Source organism: Rutilus rutilus (assembly GCF_951802725.1).
Source record: "Rutilus rutilus genome assembly, chromosome: 23".
Taxonomy (NCBI): domain Eukaryota; kingdom Metazoa; phylum Chordata; class Actinopteri; order Cypriniformes; family Leuciscidae; genus Rutilus; species Rutilus rutilus.
This window is the reverse complement of record NC_140233.1, coordinates 5,575,267-5,599,851: the sequence shown is the minus strand read 5'-3', so window position 1 is coordinate 5,599,851 and position 24,585 is coordinate 5,575,267. Positions and strand designations below refer to the sequence as shown.

Here is a 24,585-nt window from a genome sequence, read left to right as displayed (position 1 = left end):
TCTCCCGAGGTCATTAGGGTCGTAAACTGCTTGAGGAAGCGACGAGTCGTGACGGCCCATGTTAGGCGTGACCGGGTCTGGATCAGAGGCATCTGATGACAAGTAGCCTAGGGGTTTCGCATTCATTATGCCCTCAACCTCCACTAGGATTGTCATCAGGACAGGTTCAGGAACAGTCTGGTCTTTAAGGACGACGCGAAGTGCAGTCTTGATAGATTTCACTTCCCTCTCCCATGTGCCACCAAAGTGCGGCGCGCTTGGAGGATTGAATCGGAAGGATATCTGCTGTTCAGCGAGTTGCTCTCTCCACTGAGGTGCCATGGCAGCAACGGCTTCACGCAACTCTCTCTCTCCACCGACAAAGTTGGTACCATTGTCCATGAGGAGTTCGAACGGTCTGCCACGTCGAGAGATGAATCTTCTCAGTGACAGCAGGAAAGCATCTGTATCAAGGCTTTCTAATAGATCCAGATGCACCGAGCGAGTTGTCATGCATTTGTAGACAATGCCCCACCTTTTTTCAGTGCGGCGACCGATCCTCACTTGGAAAGGTCCAAAGCAATCAACTCCGGTTGAATAGAACGGTGGCTTATGGAGTCGTAGCCGAGCTGGTGGGTAATCTGCCATCTTCGGTACATCAGGTTTTGCTCTCCATCGCCGGCACTCCAGACATGAATGTCGATGCTTTCGAATGGCCTCTCTACCACGAATGATCCAAAACCTGCGTCTGATCTCGGCAAGAACTCGTTCTGGCCCAGGGTGCAGTAGTGACTCATCAAATTCCTTGATGATAAGCTTCGTCACGGGATGGCTTGGGTCCAGAATAACTGGGTGGATAGTATCCAGGTCTAGTCCTTCAGCATGCCTTAACCTGCCACCGACTCTGAGTAGCTCCGTGGCTCCTTCATATTCTGGTGACAGAGATGCGAGACGACTGTCTGAAGGAAGAGTACGTCCAGCTTTGAGAGCTCTCAATTCTTCTGCAAAGCATTCCTCTTGAGCCTTTTGTAACATCAGCTTCTCTGTTTGCAGAAAATCAGCAGCGGGAAAGTGTACTGTAGTATTAGCATCAGCCGCCCCGTGAAAGGAGCTAGCAGTTTCCTTAAGAAGCTCTTTCCAGTTGGAGAACTTACTGGGGTCCGGAAGTTCTGTGGGCAAGATGCTGGACACAGTTCCCATGAAGGCAGACTTCCTTAACTCTGTGGTGTCTGGTTCTACCTCAGATGAAGGCATGTTGGACCACTCCCTCTCAGACAAATGGAGGAAATGTGGACCTTTGTTCCAGCGATGATCCTGTACCATCTCTTGCAGAGTGAGTCCGCGGGTCATATCATCAGCTGGATTATTTAGAGTATCAACATACCGCCATTGAACAGGGTTGGTCAGGTTCTGGATTTCTGCGACGCGTGTTCCCACAAACACTTTGTAACGGCAGGATTCTGATTTGATCCAGTGCAGCACAGTTGTGGAGTCTGACCAAAGAGTGATGTGCTCAGGTGGTACTGCAAGCTCTGTCTCGATCACTCTAGCCAACTGTCCGCCTGTAAGCGCGGCACTGAGCTCGAGACGCGGAATAGACAGCTGCTTACGGGGCGCGACTCTCGATCTGGCAAACACGAAGAAGACATAGACTTGTTGACTGTCATCTGTCGTCTGCATGTAGGCTACTGATCCGTAGGCGCGCTCCGAGGCATCACAGAAAATGTGGATGTGACGGGTCGCGTTAGCAGTATCGGCGGTGGCTGGTGCATAGGGACGAGGCAGCTTGAGATGTTGCAAAGTGGGAATTTCCTTCACCCAACTCGACCATTTCTCCAGAAGGTCAGCGGGTTGGATCTTGTCGTCCCAGCTAATGTTGGCCTTCCACATGTCCTGAACAAGCACTTTACATCTTGTTGTGAATGGTACAATGTAGCCCAATGGGTCGTAAAGCTTGGCAAGGACACTTTAGACGTTACGAAGAGTAGCGTCTGAAGATTCAGTATGGCGATGTTTGTAACTCAGGGTGTCGTTCAAACAATCCCAGCAGAGTCCAAGCGTGGGCTCTTGGAGGTTGTCACTGGCCTTGGATAGCCATAGCTCACTACTAGCCGACTGCGCTTCAGGAGGTAGATGTGCTACAACTTCAGGCATGTTACTAGCCCATTGCAGGATCTCGAAACCTCCCTTGTTCAGAAGTGCTCGCAGATCATCGACTAGACCTTTGGCATACTCAGCTTTACTCACACTGTGGAGGCAATTGTCGACATAGAACGAGTGCTCGATCACGTGCATGAGAAGAGAGTCTGGTGGTTCGTGGTCTCTGACGTGCTGCTGCAGGGCAAAGACCGCACAACAGGGGCTGCATGTTGTTCCGAATGGTAACACCTCCCATTGGAATATGCGTGGTTCAGATGTCCTCTGCATGTCACGCCACAGGAATCGTAGGAGTGGTTTATCACTGGGCAACAAGCGGATCTGGTGGAACATCGACTTAATATCTCCGCTGATGGCCACAGCATGACATCGAAACCGCATCAGGACTCCAATCATGGTCGGACTGAGCGTTGGTCCCGGCAGGAGTTGATCATTCAGGGACAGGCCGTTAAAGGAGAAGGAACAGTTAAAGACTACTCTATCCTTTCCATTGTGGTGCACCATATGATGAGGTACGTACCACGACTCTGTGGACTTTGCTGCCTCTTCTGTAAAGATTTCCGCGACATAACCAGACTGAACAAGTTTATCCATCTTCTTGCAGTATGAGGCTGCTCGAACGGTGTCCTTGGCCAACCGGCGCTCAGTGCTGCGTAGGTTAGGCATCACGGCATCTTGCTGAGCACAAAGTTGGATGACTGGCTGACGACGCAACAGTGGAGTAGCGTAGCGCTGGGTACCATCGACAGATACACGTTCGGAGGCTGTCTATAAGAGGATGAGTGCTTGTTGGTCTTGCTTGGAACGCGTTGCAGTCTTCTCACTGACATAGGGGACTGTGTCAATGTGCCAAAGACGTTCCACATTCCTGAGGAGTTCAGTATATGAAGACTCGGTGGCGATGTGCAGACAGGAAGACTGGTGAGAAGAGACTGGCATGATGTCAGAAGGACCTTGCAAGGACCAGCCTAGCCTTGTGCAGATGGCTATAGGACCGCCAGATGGGCCTGCTTTGACTGGCTGTGTCGGAGTGAGAAGCTGAGGCATATCAGAGCCGATGAGGAGCAGAGTTTGGGCTCTGTGGATAGGCATCAAAGGAAGTCCTTTGAGATGCTCATAGTGCTTCTGGAGAGCTGCTACTGGGTACGTGTGCTCAGATAAACTCAGACTGCTTGCAGTGAACGCATGTTGAATCCAAAACTTCTTGTTTGGCTTGAAGATTGGGGATATATGAAAGCTAACTGAGGAACCTTTCAGTTCCTTCACCTCTTGCTGGACTGTCCTCAGATGAAGCGTCTCTGGATGCTGAGAGAGTTGTAGTTGCTCTACAGCTTGTGGGAGGATAATCGTTCTCTCCGAACCATCATCGAGCACTGCAAATGTCTCAAGAGTGCGATCTCCATGATGCAGGAGCACTTTGACAACCTTCAGCAACACTCTCTGAGGGCTTCTGGGCTGCTCAATGTAGACAATGGGCTTCGGATTACTAACCATCAGCACTCTCTGGGATGACTCTTGGATAGTGTCATGCAGGACTGTAAGGTGTTTCTCTTTGCAAATCTTACATGGGCGTTTAAGCGTACAGGCTGTAGATTTGTGGCCGCGGCCACATTTCCAACATCTGTCGCCTTCCTGGATCCACTTCTTAATCTCAGCAGTAGACAGTTTCTTGAAGTCGGGGCATGAGTTAAGGTAGTGTTCCTTATTGTTGCAGAACGGACAATAAGGACTGAGTTTGAAAGCTTGGGACTTCGACTGAAAGGTCTCCTTGTTGGCTGTCTCACCAGAGCAGAGGAAGACTGACGCTATTTTATCTTTGGACTTTAAACTACGTTGATCTCTCTTTGGAAGGGTAGGCCCAGTAGAATTGTAGAGAAGAGTAGCTCGACTGGCAAGACGCTTGGCTTGAGCCTTCATCTGCAGCCACGCAGCGAGGTCGGGCAGGGAGTAGGTGAGCTCTGAACCTGGCTGCAGGATGCCGTGAACGAGACAATATTCCACAAATCCATCTCTGTGGGAAGGAGACATTTTGCTTAAGAGACGGTCAACATGGGAACCACACCTGAGCTCGTATCCAACAGGTCCCTCTAAAGTGCGTAGCATACCGACAAGCGACTGGACTGAGAGGGCGAAGGAGTCGAATGCCTCCGCGTCTCCTGACTTAATGGCTGGGGAGTTGAGTATTGCCGCTAGTTCACTTTGAACCAGTTGTCTTGGTTGGCCATATTTGTCTTGCAGAGCTCCCAATGCAGATGTATACGGTGCGGGGTCATACATATATGATTTGGCCAGCTGCAGAGCACTCTGAAGCTTGAGCTGACTCAGGAGAACTTGATATTTATACTGCTCGCTGAGATGAGGGTGACTATTCATCAAGTTGTCGAGCGCCATCTTCAAAAGTGCAAAATCACTTTCTTTGCTGCTCTCGAAGAAGGGAAGTGTCGGTTTGGGAATGCCGTAAGATGTAGCAATCAGGGTCTCCATACCCGGGTAGGTCCAGGGTGGTGCCGTCTGAACTGGTGTTGCAGTTGGTATACTGCGGTGAGTATACTGCACTGCAGGAGGTGGCGATGCCACTGTAACTGCTTGTGGTGGCATTGTGAAGCTTGTATTAGTAGCTGAAGCCCCTAGGTAATGAGACGGGAGACTAGTTGTGACAGAAGACCTTGCCATCGGTGCTGCTCCACCTGCCTGGGTAGTTACCGTGGAGAGGACGGGAACTAATGAGACAGGTGCAGATGGAAGTATAGAGACTGATGCAGCAATCGGTGCTGCGCTGACAGGAACACTGATCTTGGCACTCGTGACGGGATTAGTAGGTGGTGCTAATATCTGAGTAGGAACAGTGGAGAGAGGTGCTACCTGAACTGGCGCTGGATTTGGCTGTTGCACAGGTGGATGCTGCATGGGGACCAATGGCACCAGAGGTGGCTGTTGAGCTAATTGTGATGGTAGAGGTAGCTTGGAGAACGTAGCGGGAGCTGACGACGTAGACAAGGAATCGTCGTTCGTCCCTGTCAGGTAGGTCTTTACAAGACTGGCAATGTGAACCTCCTTCTCGAGTTTCTTCAAGCGCCTGCGTCTTCCCATCTCTCTAGCTATTCTCTCTTTAGCCAGATATGCTTCGTCTTGTAACCGCTGTCCTTCTCTGGCTTGTGCATCTAATGCTGCAGCTTCTAAGTCAGCTTTCCTTTCCTCTTCTATTTCCTGTTGTAGGTCAGCTAGATCCAATCCTTTGATCTCCTCCTCTAAAGCAGCTTCTTGTATATCAGACGTACTTCGAAACAGATGGAGTCCGTAAGATAACTGAGAGGACCGTCGTGAATGTGCAGCTGACCGGTAACTTGTCAAACTCCTAGCTCTGGTTGACTGAGCCTGGTCTGGTTGTCCTACAGGGGTAGAGGAGGCTTGGACCACAGGCTGTTGAGAGGGCAGAAGAGTGACTTTGTACTGGGCCAAATGTGCAGGTGGACGAGGGTCTCTCTTGGGTCGGTCCGATGACTCCTGTTGCTGACCATCAATTGCTGACTCCATAGTGTTGGGGGAACCCTAATCCGGCTCGAAGGACCAATGTAAAGTATGGACTAGTGGTTCGTTTTAGGATGGGAGCCCTACAGAAAGATTCCGGCCAGAGAATCCTTTATCAGCTTTATTTTCAAGATCAGGATGCCAATATATAAGTTCAAGTGTATGTGGTCTAAACAGGGAGAAAGAAAAAGAAATAATGGTAAGAATAACTGATTAATAAACAAATAAAGGAATACTATACTATACTATGCTCATTGTCATCATTCACAAAACAGTACAGTACAGAAAATAATAATTTACGTTAATACAGTGCAACAAAATATGTCACTATATGCCCTTTAATATCTGTACTGCTGCACCTTTAAGTGGCTATGCAGCATGACACTGTATCACTATAACACTCGATGCAGGTAGCACCAAATAAACAGTAAATGCACTGCACTCGAACACGGAAGCATATCTCTAAATAACTAACACAAATATGGTCTAAATCGACATATAGAAGGCTAATTATTGCACACAGGAAACATGTCGCATATTACATCACGCTCCGGCATCATGACTACATAATTGGTCACGCAGTTCAACAAATAAAACTAGTTTACATGAACATACATACATTTCACAACATTCATCACAATGCAGTACAAACATGCAACAGTAGTAAAAACTTACTTGCTTTTCATAAAACGCACACGAAAGTAAAGAAAAGGGTCTCTGAGTCGTTTCTCATCATCCCTGAGCGCGAACAACTGAGCAGCGCGCTGCATTTCCTATACAGGCGCAGTTCACGTGATGGAGCGTTCAAACGCACTTAGAAAACTTCAGCGCTGAACAAATAGGCTTTCAGACAAAAATGCTTTAACTAAGAATTGGTCACATATAGGAGACAGACTGGAGTGAGTGTCTTGGTCAGCTAGAAGAGTAAATATGTTTTAACACATGTTGTATGCATCTCTCAAAAATATGGAAAGAGCACATTAGAGTAAACAGTCATGTAAATCTCATAAGCTTGAAGAAGTCATTAAAATCATTTAATATGTAGAAGGATAAATATTGATTAATACCTTGATTATAAATGACTCATCACGAATCACTCAAAAGGATATTGAAGCGGCAGTGGTTTCCAGAATCCACCCTCTTCAGTGTAATGCGCATTACTTGTAATGCTTTTTTTATTACATCAAAAAAGTAATGTGATTATGTAATGTACAATACTTGAAATTCGTTACTTGTTACATCAAAAAGTAATCTGATTACGTTATGCATTTTATTTGTATTGCTTTACTTGTTACATCAAAAAGGTAATCTGATTACGTTATGCATGTTACTTGTGATGTTTTACTTATTACATAAAAAAGTAATCTGATTAAATAATGCACGTTACTTGTAATGCGTTACTTTATTTGTTACATCAAAAAGTTAAAATCTTGTTTCTCATGCCCTAAGATCAATAAACACATAAGTAAAAATTCCCTGGCTGAGGTCTTTTTTAATTTTTTTATTTTTATTGTTATTTGAGTACCAGCAAATTATTGCAAATTAAGACAATTAATATTGCCCCATAAATTGCTAACTATAAAAAAGAAAAATTGATATGGAATGGAAAATAGGCTACTTTATTGTCCCTATATGTTATGTGCGTTCATTTCTATATGCAGACAGTTAATTAAAACAGGCCCGGAAACTTCCACGAATCTGCCACGTGAGTCCCGGCGAGACCTACACTTCATTTTAAAAACGCCCCACACGAGCGTCTGAATTCAGTCGCGCGCTAATCATTCATCAGCGTCAGCGATGTCTGAGCTCTATTACACCTGCGTTCAATGATACTCTTAACACTCATGAATATTTCCCAGAGCAATGTGGGTCTTGGCACCGTGCTGCCTCTTACTAGTTTCGAGAACGTGCTTTTGTTTCTCTTCAATGTATTTCACGCCACCGCCATCATTTTCCTCAACGTGTCCGTGTTTCTCTCCATCATGATGAACAGATCCCTGCGCAGCGAGAACCGCTTCATGTACATGCTCAGCACGAGTCTCAGTGACTTCTGCTCGGGCGTCTCCTATTATTATTCTGGAGTTCTGGATGTACGAGAGTATAATGGCTCCCCGACAGGCACTTTCTATATCGTTCCCACTTTCCTGGGTCTGTCCTATATGGCGATTCTGGCCGCTCAGGCGGACCGGTACCACGCGGTCTCCGCGCCTTTCAAATACTCGCAGCGCATGACCCGAAACAGAACATTACTGGTGATTCTGGCCTACTGGCTTTATGCTTTTTTGATGGTGGCTGTTAATAATCTGGTGACTGTTGGGGTCGCTGAAAAAGTGACGGGCTTTGGTACTTTTGTGGCGAACATTATCTCTCTCATTATCATGATTGGCTTGAACTTCAAGCTGTTTTTCATCGCGCGATTTCAACTAGAACGCGAACCGGCGAGCGCGGAACGGGACAACAAGCGCGCGTCCGTTTACCTCATTATAATAGTGGCCATGTGTTTTCTGATCGCGTGGTTGCCATTGTTTCTTCATTCAACTGTGTGTACTTTTAGGGGGACTCCGTGCTATCTTTTTAAAAATAATGGCACAGACCCTATGCGCATTTTGGCCCGTCTCAATGCGATCATCACACCCGTGTTGTACATCAGGGGCTGTTCTGCACTCAGGAGCACTATATTCATTAAAGTCTGGAGAACACCATGTTGCAGGATAAAAGGGTAAATCCAATATCACACACATGCACAGGCACTTTCACAGGGGACATCTGAAAATAAGGATAAACTGATAAAAACAAATCCATAAAACAACAGAAACAGTACTGGCAGTTTATTACCCGGAGTCCGGACATAATCATGTAATATTACTGTCAAAATACAGGTGAAAAACTTGTAAAAAAAGAAATACGGAAAACTTAACATAAATTAATATGCCCTATTTTTACGGATTTTTTGTGTAGGCCTATAAATAAGAAAAGTAATGGAATACTCTTTCTGTAGACATCAGGCTATATAAATGAAATCTGTATCCAGTAATGACAAATGAGTGGAAAAATCATGGAAATTCCAGGGTCAAAATCTGTGGTGCTGGTCTGCACTTTTGTTAGTCCATTAGATCCAGACTTACAAACATGATACACAGCAGTTCTGTATGTATTTTTTATTTAAAATGTAGCTTATTTTTGATGCACATGAAAGATAATATCACGCATAGCCTTATTTCCTTCCATAATCTTGCTCTTTGTGATTGAAGCTTTCTACTAGGGCTGTCACGATGTTAGATTTTTCACACCACGGTTATTGTGGCCAAAAGAATTCACGATATCGATATATCGCGATATCTATAGAATCTATGGGTTATCAGTCAAATAAATTTTTACTTTGTTTATTTAGTTTTTCTTTTTTACCCAACAAACATAAGGATACTGATAAACACAAGGCACATGCATTTTTACTTCTTGCGTACTCAATCTATGGCAAATTTTTGTGAAGGAAGACAAGCATGTGAAGTTTATCTGGTTTCAAACTGAAGCCAAACACTGTCTGAAGGTTTCCTGAAGAACTGAAAAGCTCTTAAACTTGTTGTGGCACTGGTGCCAATAAAGTCATGCAGATAGCAGATTTGAATAAAAAAATCAAGTGCAAAATACAAATACAAAAATAAGATGAGTAAAGAAAACGGGGTTCTTAATTTTAATAATCACCCTTTATTAAATATATGAACACAGAAACCCCCTGTTAACAGTTAATGTCATGTTTCCCATTCCATGATGACTAGTAAAATAATAGCCGCGTCGCGTCTATGACATCTCGAGGTATTGCACACCGGACACGCACTTTCTCAGTTTATGGCCAGCAATATCATTATGTTTAAGGACATTATGGAATTGAGATAATGTCTGTACTATGTTATGATTATACTGTACAATTAAATACAATAGTTGCTGAGTCTGTGATCTGAACACTTTTTTCTGCGCTCTGTGTCGCGGCAGGATTTTGAACAAGGCTGAGCCGTTGCTGGGCGCCGCGGACAGACGCCGAATAGAACCGCGCTGTGCTTCTCGTCCGGTGTGTGTACACTCATACAGAATGTGTTCGAATTTTAAAGACGTGGCGCTGCGCTTCTCGTCCGGTGTGCGACCACCTCTAAGGTGCTGTTTTCTTTGAAGCCGAAGAACTCTGTTGTTAATACTGGCGAGCTTACTTTTTTCGGATGTGGACAGTGTTTCACTCTAGCTGCGCGGGCGCGGATGAGCGCTGCGTCTAGAAAACGCCAATATCGCCAATACCGGTATATTGTATTGCTCTAAATTAACACGATGTCGATATTTCATGCTTTGAATATCACGATTATCGCCAATACCGGTATATTGCGACACCCCTACTTTCTACATAAGACTGTTTCACTCATATGTTTGGTGTATAATGGAAAAAGATCTCTATCTTTTCTCAGAGTGAAACCACAGAATATAGAGAAAACTGAAGACGGGATGTAGCATCGATCTTCAAGATCACTTCCCACAAGCAAACTGACTTTTAAAAAGGCTTTATTCAATAAACATCTGTAAATCTAAAGCACAAGTATGAGCTGTTTCATGTCCGTGTCCTTTTCCCCCCCGCTTGACATGTCTTGTATCTTGAAATAGTAGCATTATATTAGAGCTAATATATTATTGCCTAAGCATTTCAAGTTGACTTTCGACTAACTTGAAGACAGATGAATTATATAAAGTGCCAGGATGACATTGTGTGTGTGAAATCTGTTTGTACTATAAGAGTGATTTGCATCCATTTTCCTGTGAATCTATTTATGTATCCAAAGACAATTTAAATTTTTTATCCTGTTCTTTTTTTATTTATTCTTCAAAATCACAAGTACATTCCGTACATACAAGTTGCATCTTTAAAAAACAAACAACAGCAACAACAAAAAAATAGGTTCATGTTGACCTGCCAAGGTTTTGCAAAAAGATATGTGACATCCTGGGACACTTAAAAGAAAGGAGTCTGATAAATCCATTTTCCCTTTTGACCAGTAAATAATATATTCCAGTGAATGAAAATCAAATATAACTTCATGCCACTCCAACACTGTCTGCGGTTTAGCAGAGATCCAGTAAAGAAAAATGCTCTCTCAGAAAAAAGGTACAAAAGCTGTCACTGGGACAGTACCCTTCAAAAGGGTTCTAATATGTACCATTTAGGTACTAATATGTACACTTTTGGAACTAATATGTACACTTTTGGTACCAATATGTACCTTTGAGGGACTAATATGCACTCTTTAGGTACAAAGGTGTACCTTTTGAAAAGGTACCGCCACAGTGACAGCTTTTGTACCTTTTTTTTTCTGAGAGAGTACGGGCAGCATAAGTAAGGAGTTTAAACAATTTCCTATTTGAAGCACTCTTTATTATTATCATCAGCACCTAACAAACAGTAAAGTGGACTGAGATCACACTGTGTATTAAATAAGTCTCCTACAAATCTGTACCCAATAGGCTTTAATATGTAGCCTAAGTGCAGTGAACAAAGTCACCCTCTTCAACTTTGCACTTCAGACAATTTGGGTTAAACCTATGTGTGCGTAACAGGGTAATTTGGAGACGATGTAAAAGTTTGAACTGTAGCACTTTAATTCTATTATAAATTTATATTGCTGCAGCACACTGCCAAATTCACTAACACTTTCGATGAAGACCATGCTTATAATGAATTATTACTATATACATATATTTATGAAGACTCATTAAGACTATACTGCATTATAAGAACAGGTATAGTTACATTTATGTTATTTTTATAATTACTTATGTCATGCATTTGCTTATTTAATCTGCATGCTCATTATACAGTGATTTATAAGTATTAATTAGTCAGTTGTATTCCATGAATGCATTTATAAAGATGCAACCTTCATTGCATTACATTATAGTTACAATGACTTTTTAGTGATTCAGATTGATTTATTTCAAATAAGTGGATATACTGTTATTAGTATAGCCGTGTTTTGTTCTCATAAATACTTATTGTGAGTGATAATTGTCACAGGTCGTTGCAGGAAGGCAGACGAAGATGAAGGATAAAGTTCCGATGCGAAGTTTAATGAGGGTAATATAAACAATACTTAGACAGGCAGGGCAACACACACTTAATGATACTAGACCGACCAGAGATTGAATGTGAGGGATCAACAAAAATGAGGATAATTAATAGAACACGGATGAAACAAATTAACTAATAATGACGGTAACTATAGAGACAGAATGGTGACAATAATAACTTCTATAAATGCATCATTGATGGCTTTAAGTAAAGTGAACATAGGATGCAATTTTCTTAAAGCAAATATTAAGAAATCATGAATATGTGCTCATTATAACTTTTAATAGTTTATTATTAAAGTATAATGAAGACTAAAAATGTAGAACTGTTTGATGTTATTTTTTAGTATTATTTTTCTTTATTCATTTTCAGTTATATATTTTGCTTAGAGGTATGTGTGCAATGCAACGTTCACTGAGCAGAGATGTTTTCTGATGCAATGTACCACAAATGTACACACTGAAGGGAAGTTTCTTAATATGAAAAGTGGATTGTACCATGTGTAAGCGTGAGGTATATGTTCCATTTTTAAACATAAGCAACATGTTTTTCTACCTTACAAGGAAGTTGTAAATCCCTCAGTGGTGTATATAAGCTCAATCCTTACTGTACTGACTCAGAGAAACATAGAGGCATGATGGGGGTGAGGGAGGAGAAATGGGGAACAGAGAAATCTGGAATGAAGACCACCACTCATGTAGCCTTATTCTTCCTGTTTCCCTCCAATGCTGATACATGTATAAAATAATAAATAGAGATCTCTTGGCAAAATATCTGGTGTAGCTTCCGTGATTCAACAATAATGGGGAAAAGCATGATTTTCAAAACTACAATAATTTCAAACTGCTATAAGCAATACCATGGTTGAGGAGATATAGATTTTAACAAATCAAAATTACCATTCATGACCTCTAATGCAAACATTAGCCATTAAAGACATAATTGATAACTAATTGGTACAGCAAGTGTCTGGACTATTGTATGTCATCATTTATAAATCAGTGTATAATGGATTAAGTGGTATAAATGTACCTGTATATAACTGTTCTTATAATGCAGAATAGGTCTTAATGAGTCTTTATTCATATATTTATAGAATCATAATACTTATAAATAAGTATAAATGGGGCTATAATTCATTACGGTCTTCATAGAAAGTGTTACCCCAAATTGCACTGTTATTATTCTATTGGCTTGTGTAAGTTAAAGTGGCAATCGTTTAAAATATTTATTTTTATTTAGAAATGTGAAACATGGCCGTGTCAGAAATAAAGGGTCACAGACATTTTAAGATCAAAATTGAGAAGTGTTTCAAATCGTTTTCTCTTACAAGTATTTATTTTAGATGGTACTAAATCTCACCTCTCTCAACATCCATAATATTCCTGTTCCTCCAAAACCTGTTAACCACCACTCTGCATTTGCCTCAGATTATTTACTTCTTTCTGAAATCACACACAGGGGATGGATGATGAATAATAATAATTAATAATAATTTATTAGTATGTTGTAGGGCCTCCTTTTGCAGCCAGTACAGCATCAGTTCATCTTGGGAATGACAGATACAAGTCCAATGGACAGAGGGATTTTGAGCCGTTCCTCTTCCAGAACAGTGTCCGGGTCACTATGTGATGCTGGTGGAGGAAAACATCGCTCCTCCAAAATACCCCAACTTTGCTGAACAATATTTAGATCTGGTGAATGTGCGGGCCTGGGAGATGTTCGACGTCACTTTCATGTTCATCAAACCATTCTGTCACCAGTCTTGCTGTGTGTATCGGTGTATTATCATGCTGATACACGGCTCCCCTTCAGGGTACAATGTTTGAACCATTAGATGCACACAGTCCTCCAGAACGGTTCGCTAGTCCTTGGCAGAGACGCATCCATCAAGTACAGTAGAGAATGCCATGATATTGAAGCCCAAACCATCACTGATTCATCCCGCGCTTCCCTCTGGACAGCAACAGTCCGGGTTCAGCCTCTTTGGTTCTTCTCTACACCGTAACTCTCACGGATGTGAGAAAGACAGCGAAGGTGAACTCATCAGAGAACAATTCATGTTTCACATTGTTCAGATTTGCACTGTTGGCACCACTGAAACCGACATTTGGCATTGGCACGAGTGACCAAAGGTTTGGCTCTAGCAGCTCGATCATGAATATTGACTCTGTGGAGCTTTTGACGAACAGTTTTGGAGTCGAGGTGTGCATTTAATCCTGCAGTGAGTTGGGCAGCTATGGTTTTATGTTTTTTGGATACAGTCTGGGTTACATCCCTCTCAGCTTCCTCTTGTGTCATCAGTTACTCCTGTTGGATGTGGTTCGTCCTACATGGTGGTTTGCCAACATTACCCTGTATAGCATAGCTCTCGACACACCACAAAGACTGTCCTGGTCACAGATGAGCCAGCGAGATGCACAGTCTCACACCAACAATATGTCCTCTTTTTACCTCTTACGTGTCTCCCGTTTTGTTGTGTGGATTGATATATTAAATGTGCAGCTGTGCTATTGCTCTGCTAATTCAACCTTCACACTCGGCTCTTACTGATGTAATGTAAAATCAGAGAAGATTGGCCACCAGGCCGCGTGCAAAAATGAGTGCAATGTTTCCAAAATGCACTTGTTAGTATACATATTAAGTATAAATAAGTACACATGAGTCATGAGTGGCTTTGTGTATTAGCATAAAGCCCATCAATATACTCAAAAGTAGTTCCTGCTTTCAAATTAATGTGTTTTTGTCCACTTTAACTCCATGACTGTGTTCTGGGTCACTATTCATTAGCTCAGCTGCTGCAATTACCACGATCATCATCACAGTCATAATAAGTCCCCAATAGATTCCCTGTGAACTTTAAAAACAGAGCGATGTTATGATCAGTCACTGTGCATTTGCTCTGCCTGGTTAACCATAGTAATGATAAAGATGCTTTTATGTCCCTTGATAATCTGTTAAACAAAAGTCACCTTCCCAGGTGTTTATTTATGTCCCAAAACACCCAGGTGAAAATAAATGCTTCTGACAGGATCCCGACTGTGTGTGTTTTGACATGTTTAATCGTCGATTGTCGATCCTAACAGGACCACACAGGACTCAACTGTAGGTATAATTAAGCTGCTAATTATCCAATCTCTTATGAATGGGTGAAGGGGAAATCAAGTGCACTGAATAGATAGCAAGGTGGAAAACAGGTGGCAGAAAACACTCCCCCCTACGAGAATAAGACCATCACTTTACATTAAGCACGGGTGATTGCTTTTTCGTACGCCAGAAAGTCTAAAAACAACAATGGAGATGATCGAATGTTTGTGTGTGTTTACTAACAGCTTTTCAAAGCTTTTGTGTTTCATATGTGATGTTTGCCATGTAAATATCCCAAGAATGCAAATAGACTGGGTAAAAAAGGAGGTGGTGGGCATTTTTTGTTTGTTTTGAAAAATAAGGTTAAAGTGCCCACCGAAAGCCTTAATATTAAATATTGAAAATTAACCATATAGTAGGCTAGCCTACCTCTAACACATTTAGCTAAAAATAGCTTAAATAATATTAATATTTCATCAAAATAAAAAATGAATCAAATCCATATAGTTTTTTTTTTATTAATTTAAGCTTCGTGTCGTGATCATAGACTGGTCGACGTGATTCAAGAACGGGGTTTGAAAAACGTGAGCATTACACTGTAAAAAGTAATTCTGTGGGTTTGTAGATTTCATGAAATTTAATATGTAAACTTTATTTAACAAAATACATTTCTTGCTTTTTCGACAGTTTTTTGCGTTAAATTTATTTAAAAATTACTGTAATAAAATCTACTAAGTTTTGTTGTTTGGCTATGATTAAATCGCTTGATCCTACAGAATTAGTCAATTACAGGCCGATCTCGAATCTACCTTTTCTGTCAAAGATATTAGAAAAGGCGGTATCCTCACAACTGTGTTCCTTTCTTGAAAGAAACGATATCTGCGAGGATTTTCAGTCCGGATTTAGACCGTATACCATATACCGAGACAGCTCTCGTTCACAAATGATTTGGGTTCTCAAGTTTTATCAAAAGCTTGGAGTGAGATCACATGCGGTTAGGGGAGGAGCCCTAATGGAGCCCCGCCCCCGCCCGTCCGTCCCCGCCCCCCAATTTTAACCATTGTTCATAATTAACCAGCACAAATTGAAATTATAACAATTGGTAAATCTGATAAATGACAGAGCAATTAATCACATCAAATATAGGCTACTCTTTAATGTTATATTTCAAAATTACAAATATACAAAAATATAACAAATTGCTCCAAACAGTTTGGAAAAACAAATCTTTTTGCATTTTGAATGTGTCTAGTCTAACCCTACCCTATTGTAAACAAATGACATAGTATTAAGGTGTGTGTGTGTGTGTGTGTGTGTGTGTGTGTGTGTGTGTGTGTGTGTGTGTGTGTGTGTGTGTGTGTGTGTGTAAGTGTGGCCTGGTAAACCTTACAAAATGTCCCCACAAGGATGGCAATATCCGAAATCCTTGTTCGTGTGTGGACATTTTTTGGTCCCCATGAGGAAAACGGCTTATAAATCAAAAAAGTGAAATTGCAGAAAGTGTTCTTAGTAGGTTTAGGGGTAGGGTTAGTGTAAGGGAATAGAATATACAGTTTGTACAGTATAAAAATCATTATGTCTATGGAAAGTCCCCATAAAAAAATTAAAACACTACATGTGTGTGTGTGTGTGTGTGTGTGTGTGTGTGTGTGTGTGTGTGTGTGTGTGTGTGTACACAAGAATACACACTCCAGCTTATGAAATGTGTTTTGTGTTGTAAGTGTTTGTTGCACATTTTGACGCCTTGATAACATTTATATATTTAATGTTCTGGCCTAAAAATGTTAGACGAGCTTTCTTAATTCCAACTTACCTTCTCCATCACGACGTGTGTTCGCGTGATGTTGTTGGTTACTTAGTAACGAACGTACGGCGGCCGAGAATTTTCCGTCAACTTCCGTGTGTTCGCGCCTATGGTTCGCGCATCTATGTTGCCTAGTAACGAACGCAATCTGGGCGAGACACGTGCTGGCGGCAGGAAACTTCACTTTGTGTGCCTGCGCCTCGTATACAACGTTATATATAAAGCTTGCAGGACAACTTGGTTGGCATTGCCTTTTCAGCGTGAGAAATACACTGTGTGGCGTGTGAGCGTGTGAACTGGTTGAATTGCGTGTGTCTCACGGCCAATGCGTGAGACTTGAGAACCCTCTCTTATCATCCGATCGTGGTATCTCTCTATTAGTGTTACTCGCTCTTAGTGCTGCATTTGACACCATTGACCACAACATTCTTTTAAATAGACTAGAAAACTATGTTGGCATTAGTGGAATTGCACTAGCATGGTATAAATCATACTTATCTGACCGTTATCAGTTTGTAGCAGTAAATGAAGAGATGTCTCATCGATCACAAGTTCAGTATGGCGTACCACAAGGCTCAGTACTAGGACCGTTGCTGTTCACTCTGTACATGCAACCATTCGGAGATATCATTAGGAAACATGGAATTAGCTTTCACTGTTATGCCGACGATACTCAGCTGTATATTTCTTCAAAACCTAACGAAACTTACCAATTCACAAAATTAACTTAATGCAGCTGATATAAAAAATTGGATGACTCGTAATTTCCTACTTCTAAATTCTGAAAAAACAGAGATTCTAATTATTGGACGAAAAACGTCCTCACGTAATAACCTAGAATACTGTCTAACACTTGATGGCTGCTCTGTTAAGTCTTCGTCGTCGGTTAGGAACCTGGGTGTGCTCTTTGATACCAATCTTTCGTTTGAAAGTCACGTGACTAGTATCTGTAAAACCACATTTTTCCATCTTAAAAATATATCAAAATTACGCCATATGCTCTCAGTGACAAATGCGGAACAATTAGTTCATGCGTTCATGACCTCAAGGCTAGATTATTGTAATGCTATTATGGGTGGTTGCCCTGCACGCTTAATAAACAAACTACAGCTAGTTCAAAACGCAGCAGCTCGAGTCCTTACCAGAACCAGGAGGAAGTATGACCATATTAGCCCAGTTCTGTCAACACTGCATTGGCTCCCTATTAAACATTGTATACATTTTTTAAATATTGCTGATTACCTACAAAGCACTAAATGGTTTAGCTCCGCAGTACTTGAGCGAGCTCTTAGCGCATTATAGTCCTTCACGTCTATTGCGATCTCAAAATGCCGGCCAGTTAATAATTCTTTTTTTATTAATGATCAGCAGGTAGCACTTCACCTTCTTCAGTAAATTAAAGGGGTCCTATTATGCTCTTTTTAAGTCTTTAGTAGGGTGTACTAGAATATGCTTTCATGCTTGACAGCAACATTACACACTAACTAAAGTGGAAAAGCATAACAGGACCCCTTTAAATTGTAAATGTGATGGCATTTAGATACTCAAACACTAAAGCTGACAAATACCAATATGTGTGAGAACAACTGAGTTGTGTTGCCTTGAATTAATTTCATAGACTTTCACAGAAAACATTCAATAAGTCAAGTCATGTTTATTTGTATAGCACTTTATACAAAACAGTTAGCCTGAATGTAGTTTTACAGTAATAAACCAAAATGAATCAGTTTTTAATGATAGTAACAACTTGTACCTGTAAGCTGTTAAGAATATAATACAGTGCCATTAAGTTTTTATTCAGCAACCTCTGTTGGTAGTTTCAATCGTTGGTAGTGGTAATCATTGATTGGATTTTATCTGTATCTTACAACACTGATCAAACGAATGTATCTAAATTTGTAAGTCTCACTGCTGTTTAATGTTGCAGGACAATGAAGAACAGACAGGACTTGAACGCCTTGTGATGGCAGTAATTGTGACCAGGACAGGAGCTTCAAGTGACAGTCCAAAGGACACTCGAGGGCGTGAAAGTTCTTACAGGCCTTGAAGGTGTTCCCAGGGCTGGCTGTGTCCTCCACGGTTTGACCTATGCACTGAATCTCCATTATCCCAGGCATCTGAAGTATACCTTTGAGGTTTTTCAGAAAGTCCAGTCCAGTCCAGTCACTCAGGTCTAAACTGCTGTCTTAAAATAAGATTGTCTGTAGTATAATCCGTTCTGTGGTTCCATGTTGCCTAACAAAGACCTTACATTTGAGCAATTATTTTGAACATTTTGTGCCTAGAAAGAGAGAAACACCAAAAAAGTTGTTCTGCAAACTTGAACTGTTCACACATCCTGTGTGAACTGACACCTTGCCCTAAGAGTTTTTACAGGCCTTGCCCTTCTTCCCAGGGCTTGCTTCGTCCTCTTTGGTTTGATCTACCGTATGCACTGAATTCAGAGCGAACACAGTCTCCAGTCGCACAGAGTTTACACTGCTGTTTTAATACGAGATTGTTATTAGTGTAATCTAAGACATCAGTTTCTTTTGTTTTCAGAAAATGTGGAAACCTTGTTTTTTATATCTATTTTACTTTAAACAACGCAACTCCGTTGTGTATTTTGAACAATTTGTGAAACTTTTCACAAGCTGTTTTGAAACCGTTTTCAACCTGTGTGAATTAATATGCCTTAAAAGGTCATTGGAAAAAAAAGCAGTTAGTTCTGTTGATAAAGAGTAGCGAATATTCACTCAGAGTACTAACAGATGCCATTTCTGTGACTGTTGTTGGCAATAATAAAAGAGTTTGTAATTCATCTTCGTCAATTCGTCTGTTATTCATTCTTGAAATTTTAACCCGATTTAATTAAATTATTTTAATTAATCCACTCATTAAAAATAATAAAACCAACTTAGAATTGTTTTGATTCAACACAAAAATATTAAATAGTATTTATTAGAATAGTGTCCAAGGAAACCAATATTTTTGTTTAAATTTTACTTAAATTTGTTTTGTGTGCTAATTGCAGTTACTCATTTGTAAGGATCTCATTTGATTAATTCTAACTCAATTCTTAAGTCTTGTTGGAATTAAATGAATAGTATTGCTTGTAAATAATATTGAGTAGATATAGTGTATTATTTTTTACAGTGTAGGCCTAGCTAGCTCTCTTCGTTGTTTTTCTATCAAACTCATTTTAGTTAACCTTTACTTTAATGACCAATAATATCACTAATATATTATTTTCATAAAACGGTGATATAATTTGTCGTGATATAAACATTACCTCAGAAATTTCACGCTGTCCCTGGTCGTTCTTCAGAATTTTCCCATATGGTTTATATTTACACGGAATCATCTGATTAAATGACAAAATACTTTATCTAACTGGCCAGTTAGATATTAATCATATATAATAATATACATGTTAGTCTTAAGTTTGTTAACATTTTCTCTGTAGGAGCCTGTTATGATCATTAAAACATTCACTGATAGCCTAAAAATCACACACACAATGAAAAAGACCTACACATTGTAGCCTACACAATATATCTGAATTGTGTTTTGGGTTCATTTTCTTTAAAGTCAAGATGACTGGAATAAACTTTGAAACATTCAAGTCATGATATGATGTATGAACCACAAGGCCTTGTGGAATTTATTGATAAATTATTCTGATAGCAGTAAGAGTTCAGTTTTTTCAGACAATTAAATCTAGCAAAGATGCATGTAAAATAGGCACAAATTTTTTTTTATATCTCATGAATATTGCATGTTCATGCCATGTGGAGAAAGAGGCATAACATCTGTGATATTTGAGATATCTTGTGATATTACAGGTGACTTTTTTGGTTTTCAGAAACCAGATAACAGCTAGAAGCAAATGTAAAATGAGATTTGATTTCCACGTGGCACTTGATCTTTTAAACTTGTCCTTTCTTGCTTTGGCTTGTAAGATCACATCTTGAAGACAACAGCTTCATTCACTGACAGAGGGTTCACACTGAGAAAAAAAGGGAAAGAAAATCTTTAAAGGTCAAAGTGCTTCAAAGATATTCAGTGTGTGACTTTTAATGTGTGAAGGCCTGCATGTATGCCTATAGCCACAGCTCTACAAGAAAGGCGATATTAATATTGTTAATATTTATAAATGTTATAAACATTTAATATAGGCTATAGAATACTTAAAATGATCAATTCATAAAAGCACTTTTGGAAAATACAGCCTATTAGAGTTAATGTATAAAATACATAATTTTAATAATAAGAAATACACATTTGACAATTAGCCTATGTTTGTTTTGAATTTGAACGTGAGTTTATTAAAAAAATAATGTCTCAGAGATGGTCTGGTTATAATTACATTCATATTTCACCAGTGTGTGCAAGAGATACGAAGAGAACTTGGGAGAGTTTACCCTTTTCTCTTGCAGCATGCTGTTCTCCAGACTTTACATAGTAGGGTGCTCCTTAGTGCAGAACAGCCCCTGATGTACAATAAGGGAGTCAGAACTGCATTCACCCGTGGCAGAATGCGCAGAGGGTCTGAACCCTCATTTCTGAACGTGTAGCACGTAGACCCCGCGAAGTTACACACAATAACATGAATAAAAATGGGCAACCATGCGATCAAAAAACATACAGCCACTATTATAATGAGGTAAACGGACGCGCGCTTGTTGTCCCGTTCCGCGCTCGCCGGTTCGCGTTCTAGCTGAAATCTGGCGATGAAAAACAGCTTGACGTTCAAGCCAATCATGATAATGACGGTGAAAATGTTCGCCACAAAAGTACCAAAACTCGTCACTCTCCTAGCGACCCCAGCAGTCACCAGATTATTAACAGCCACAATCAAAAAAGCATAAAGCCAGTAAGCCAGAATCACCAGTAATGTTCTGTTTCGGGTCATGCGCTGCGAGTATTTGAAAGGCGCGGAGACCGCGTGGTACCGGTCCGCCTGAGCGGCCAGAATCGCCATATAGGACAGACCCAGGAAAGTGGGAACGATATAGAAAGTGCGTGTTGGGGATTCAAAATAATCTCGTACATCCAGAACTCCAGCATAATAATAGGAGACGCCCGAGCAAAAGTCACTGAGACTCGTGCTGAGCATGTACATGAAGCGGTTCTCGCTGCGCAGGGATCTGTTCATCATGATGGAGAGAAACACGGACACGTTGAGGAAAATGATGGCGGTGGCGAGAATTACATTGAAGAGAAACAAAAGCACGTTCGCGAAACTAGTAAGAGGCAGCACGGTGCCAAGACCCACATTGCTCTGAGAAATATTCATGAGTGATAAGAGTATTTGTAAATACAGCCATAAGAGAAAGAATAGAGCCATTGCAATGCTTTTAAAAACGCGCGCAAGAACGAAGGTGGTCTCATTAGGTCTCTCCTGGGACAGATGATCATCAAAACAACAAGCTAATAAGATTTTACTTCAAAATGTTAATTGGAGCATAAGAATCCGATGATAAGAACTTCTTGTAGCATGCTGAATGAAATGCATCTAAATTGCACTGGTGTTTTTCTCAAATCTAAAACTTTCAATTCTCTCTGAAAGAGATCTGATGGCCTTGCATAGATGTGTCAACATTTTTATTCATATGCAACATTCATATAGTGTGCTTAGGTAATGTCCCGCAGCAATAATAACCCTAATGTTGGTAGCAGTTTACATTTTGCTACAACTTTATCCAGAAGTATGCAATTTGAAGTATGCAAAATGTACACCATCTTTGCTCAATTCTGCTGTTTTGTTTTGAGCCAATCATCTGAACCTAAATGCTATTAATCACTCTAGGACAGGGGTAGTCAAATGACAGCTACCAGTTAATCAAAGTGCTAAGGATTAATTTAAAGGTGCGTTGGAGAAGGGATGGAATTGAAGTCAAAGGCCGACTGCGTCACAGCGGCATGACGAAGGCTGTCCCAATATGAAGGATCCTTCAAATACGGCCTCAAAATGCGTCTTTCGATTCCTGGGCAATAAAGGAAACAACAGATGGATCCTTCGCAGCCTTGCCTTGCAGAATTCATTGCGTGCCGATGATGACAGGATTTTGGGAGAGAAATTGCTGGATTACCCTTTTAAATGTAAGTATTGGGTTTTAAATTACTCGAATATCTAATGATACAAATGTAATAAATAAATAAAAGTTTTGAAGCGGTTCAAATTTGTTCTTATATCTTACAGAAACCGTGTTTCCACCGCAGGAACTATCCCCAGGACCTAGGGACTTTGAGGTGGTACTCTGTGTGTTTTGACTGCAGGAACCAGGGTTTAAATGAAGTTCCAGGTAAAAATTTCCCCCTCAGAAAGTCCCTGCGCAAGATAGTACATTTTCAAAGTTCAGGAACTTTTTGGACTTGGGCACTGAACATGCTGATTGGTTGAGTTCATGCAGCATTTTGATTGGTTGACTCCATGCTGCATTTTATTTCAATCAGCATTCTTTTGCGGTCTGTTGCGGTGAGGGCAGTAAGAGTTGTTTGCATTTCGAATCAACAATTGAGTTTAAAAAACAGAACCGATGGACCGACGACGTGGTTCATGCTGGCTTAAGTTTATATGCGGAGGACGAAATCCAGCGGGAACTGAAAAGTCGCGCGCAGTCCTATGTCACCGGACTAATTTGCCTAAACTTCATGGTAATTTAGACCGCGATGGAAACGCAGACAACAACAGGTCTGGGGGGGAAAGTTCCTGTGACAAATTGTTCCAGGTAGTTCCAGTGGAAACAGGGCTAGAGATGCAATTTTATAAAGTTTGTACTCTTTAGTATATGTACAGAAATGGACCACAGTGAACATATTTAGACAGGTTGTAAACCTTGTTTTTAGTCAGACAATTGAATTTAACTTTCAAAAAGTCCAGTAAAAAAAAACAGAAGCTGTCAGTTTCTAGGCGACAAGAACAATCCTCCATAGGCCAGACTGTCCTTCGAAGGATGCAGCCTCTGAATCGGGACGCAGATATCTTGTGTTTTCCTGCCTCGTTACTGGAAGCACACCTGATTCAACTCATCAGCTAGTTAGTAGACTTTTGGGCTGTGTTCGAAATTGCCACCTATACCCTCATTCACTATTCCCTATATTACTCCACTAATATAGTCCACTTGAAGGAGGGAATGAAAACGAGAGAGTGAATTCAGACACTGACTGTGTCAAAACTGCTGCCGCTTTTGCAGTTTGTGCTTGCTTTTTAATAATCATTTGAAACTTTGCAAACTGGCAGCTTTAGTAGTAAGATGAAAAGATTTATCTTGAGCTCTGTCATGGAAACTAGCATGTACAAACTTTAATTAATTTAATAATCAATTAAAAAGGAATTATACCTGTAGGATTTTGCGCTTTAGCCACATTGGACCAGCGGTTTGGAAAATGGATGGATGGATGGATGATTCAAGTTGATTATGGCAGCGCAGTGGAGTGGACCAGTAGTAGAACTCCAGCTGTGGAAATTATGTTGTCATCCATTTATGCAGTTTTATGAGATCACAAGACGAGGACCTCAAGATCAAGACTACAACATGAATACTTTATCTGGGATATTATGACCTTTAACCAATTCAAACCAACAATGGTCCTTTGATTTCTATGAAAATCCTTTGATTTCACATGATCATTTTCAGTTGAGTTGGAAAAATGTGCCTATATACACAATCTCTTGTTAGGTGTGAGAATCTTTGAGTCTTTAGTTTTCTTTCACTGCCAGTGTCCTCTTTTTGGCATGTGGTTTTGTATTATATGCATTGCTAATACCTTCTTTGCTGAGACGGCATGTTGCAGTAACCATCTATATCCAGTTCGGCACACTACATGAAAACTCAAAATGCACTTTGACCCCTTCTGAGCGATCATCTCAATGGCATCTTGCTGAAGGAAAAGCCTGTCAAGATGATCCTAAATTGTTTGTCTGCTCTCAAATTGCATCATT

The 24,585-nt window shown here is 40.7% G+C and overlaps 2 protein-coding genes across 2 annotated transcripts; one reads left to right on the top strand and one right to left on the bottom strand.

Annotated features, from left to right (window-relative positions):
• Positions 1-7,508: 7,508 nt before the first annotated feature.
• On the top strand, positions 7,509-8,387 carry LOC311282786 (adenosine receptor A1-like; the record flags this gene model as incomplete). The annotated part of the gene is made up of 1 exon (XM_084396794.1): positions 7,509-8,387. The coding sequence occupies one exon, from the start codon at positions 7,509-7,511 to the stop codon at positions 8,385-8,387; it is 879 nt and encodes a 292-aa protein (XP_084252920.1).
• An 11,885-nt stretch (positions 8,388-20,272) lies between these two features.
• On the bottom strand, positions 20,273-21,936 carry LOC311282785 (uncharacterized protein; the record flags this gene model as incomplete). The annotated part of the gene is made up of 2 exons (XM_084396793.1): positions 20,273-20,646; positions 21,062-21,936. The coding sequence occupies 2 exons, from the start codon at positions 21,934-21,936 to the stop codon at positions 20,601-20,603; spliced, it is 921 nt and encodes a 306-aa protein (XP_084252919.1). The 3' UTR covers positions 20,273-20,600.
• Between the last annotated feature and the right edge of the window lie 2,649 nt (positions 21,937-24,585).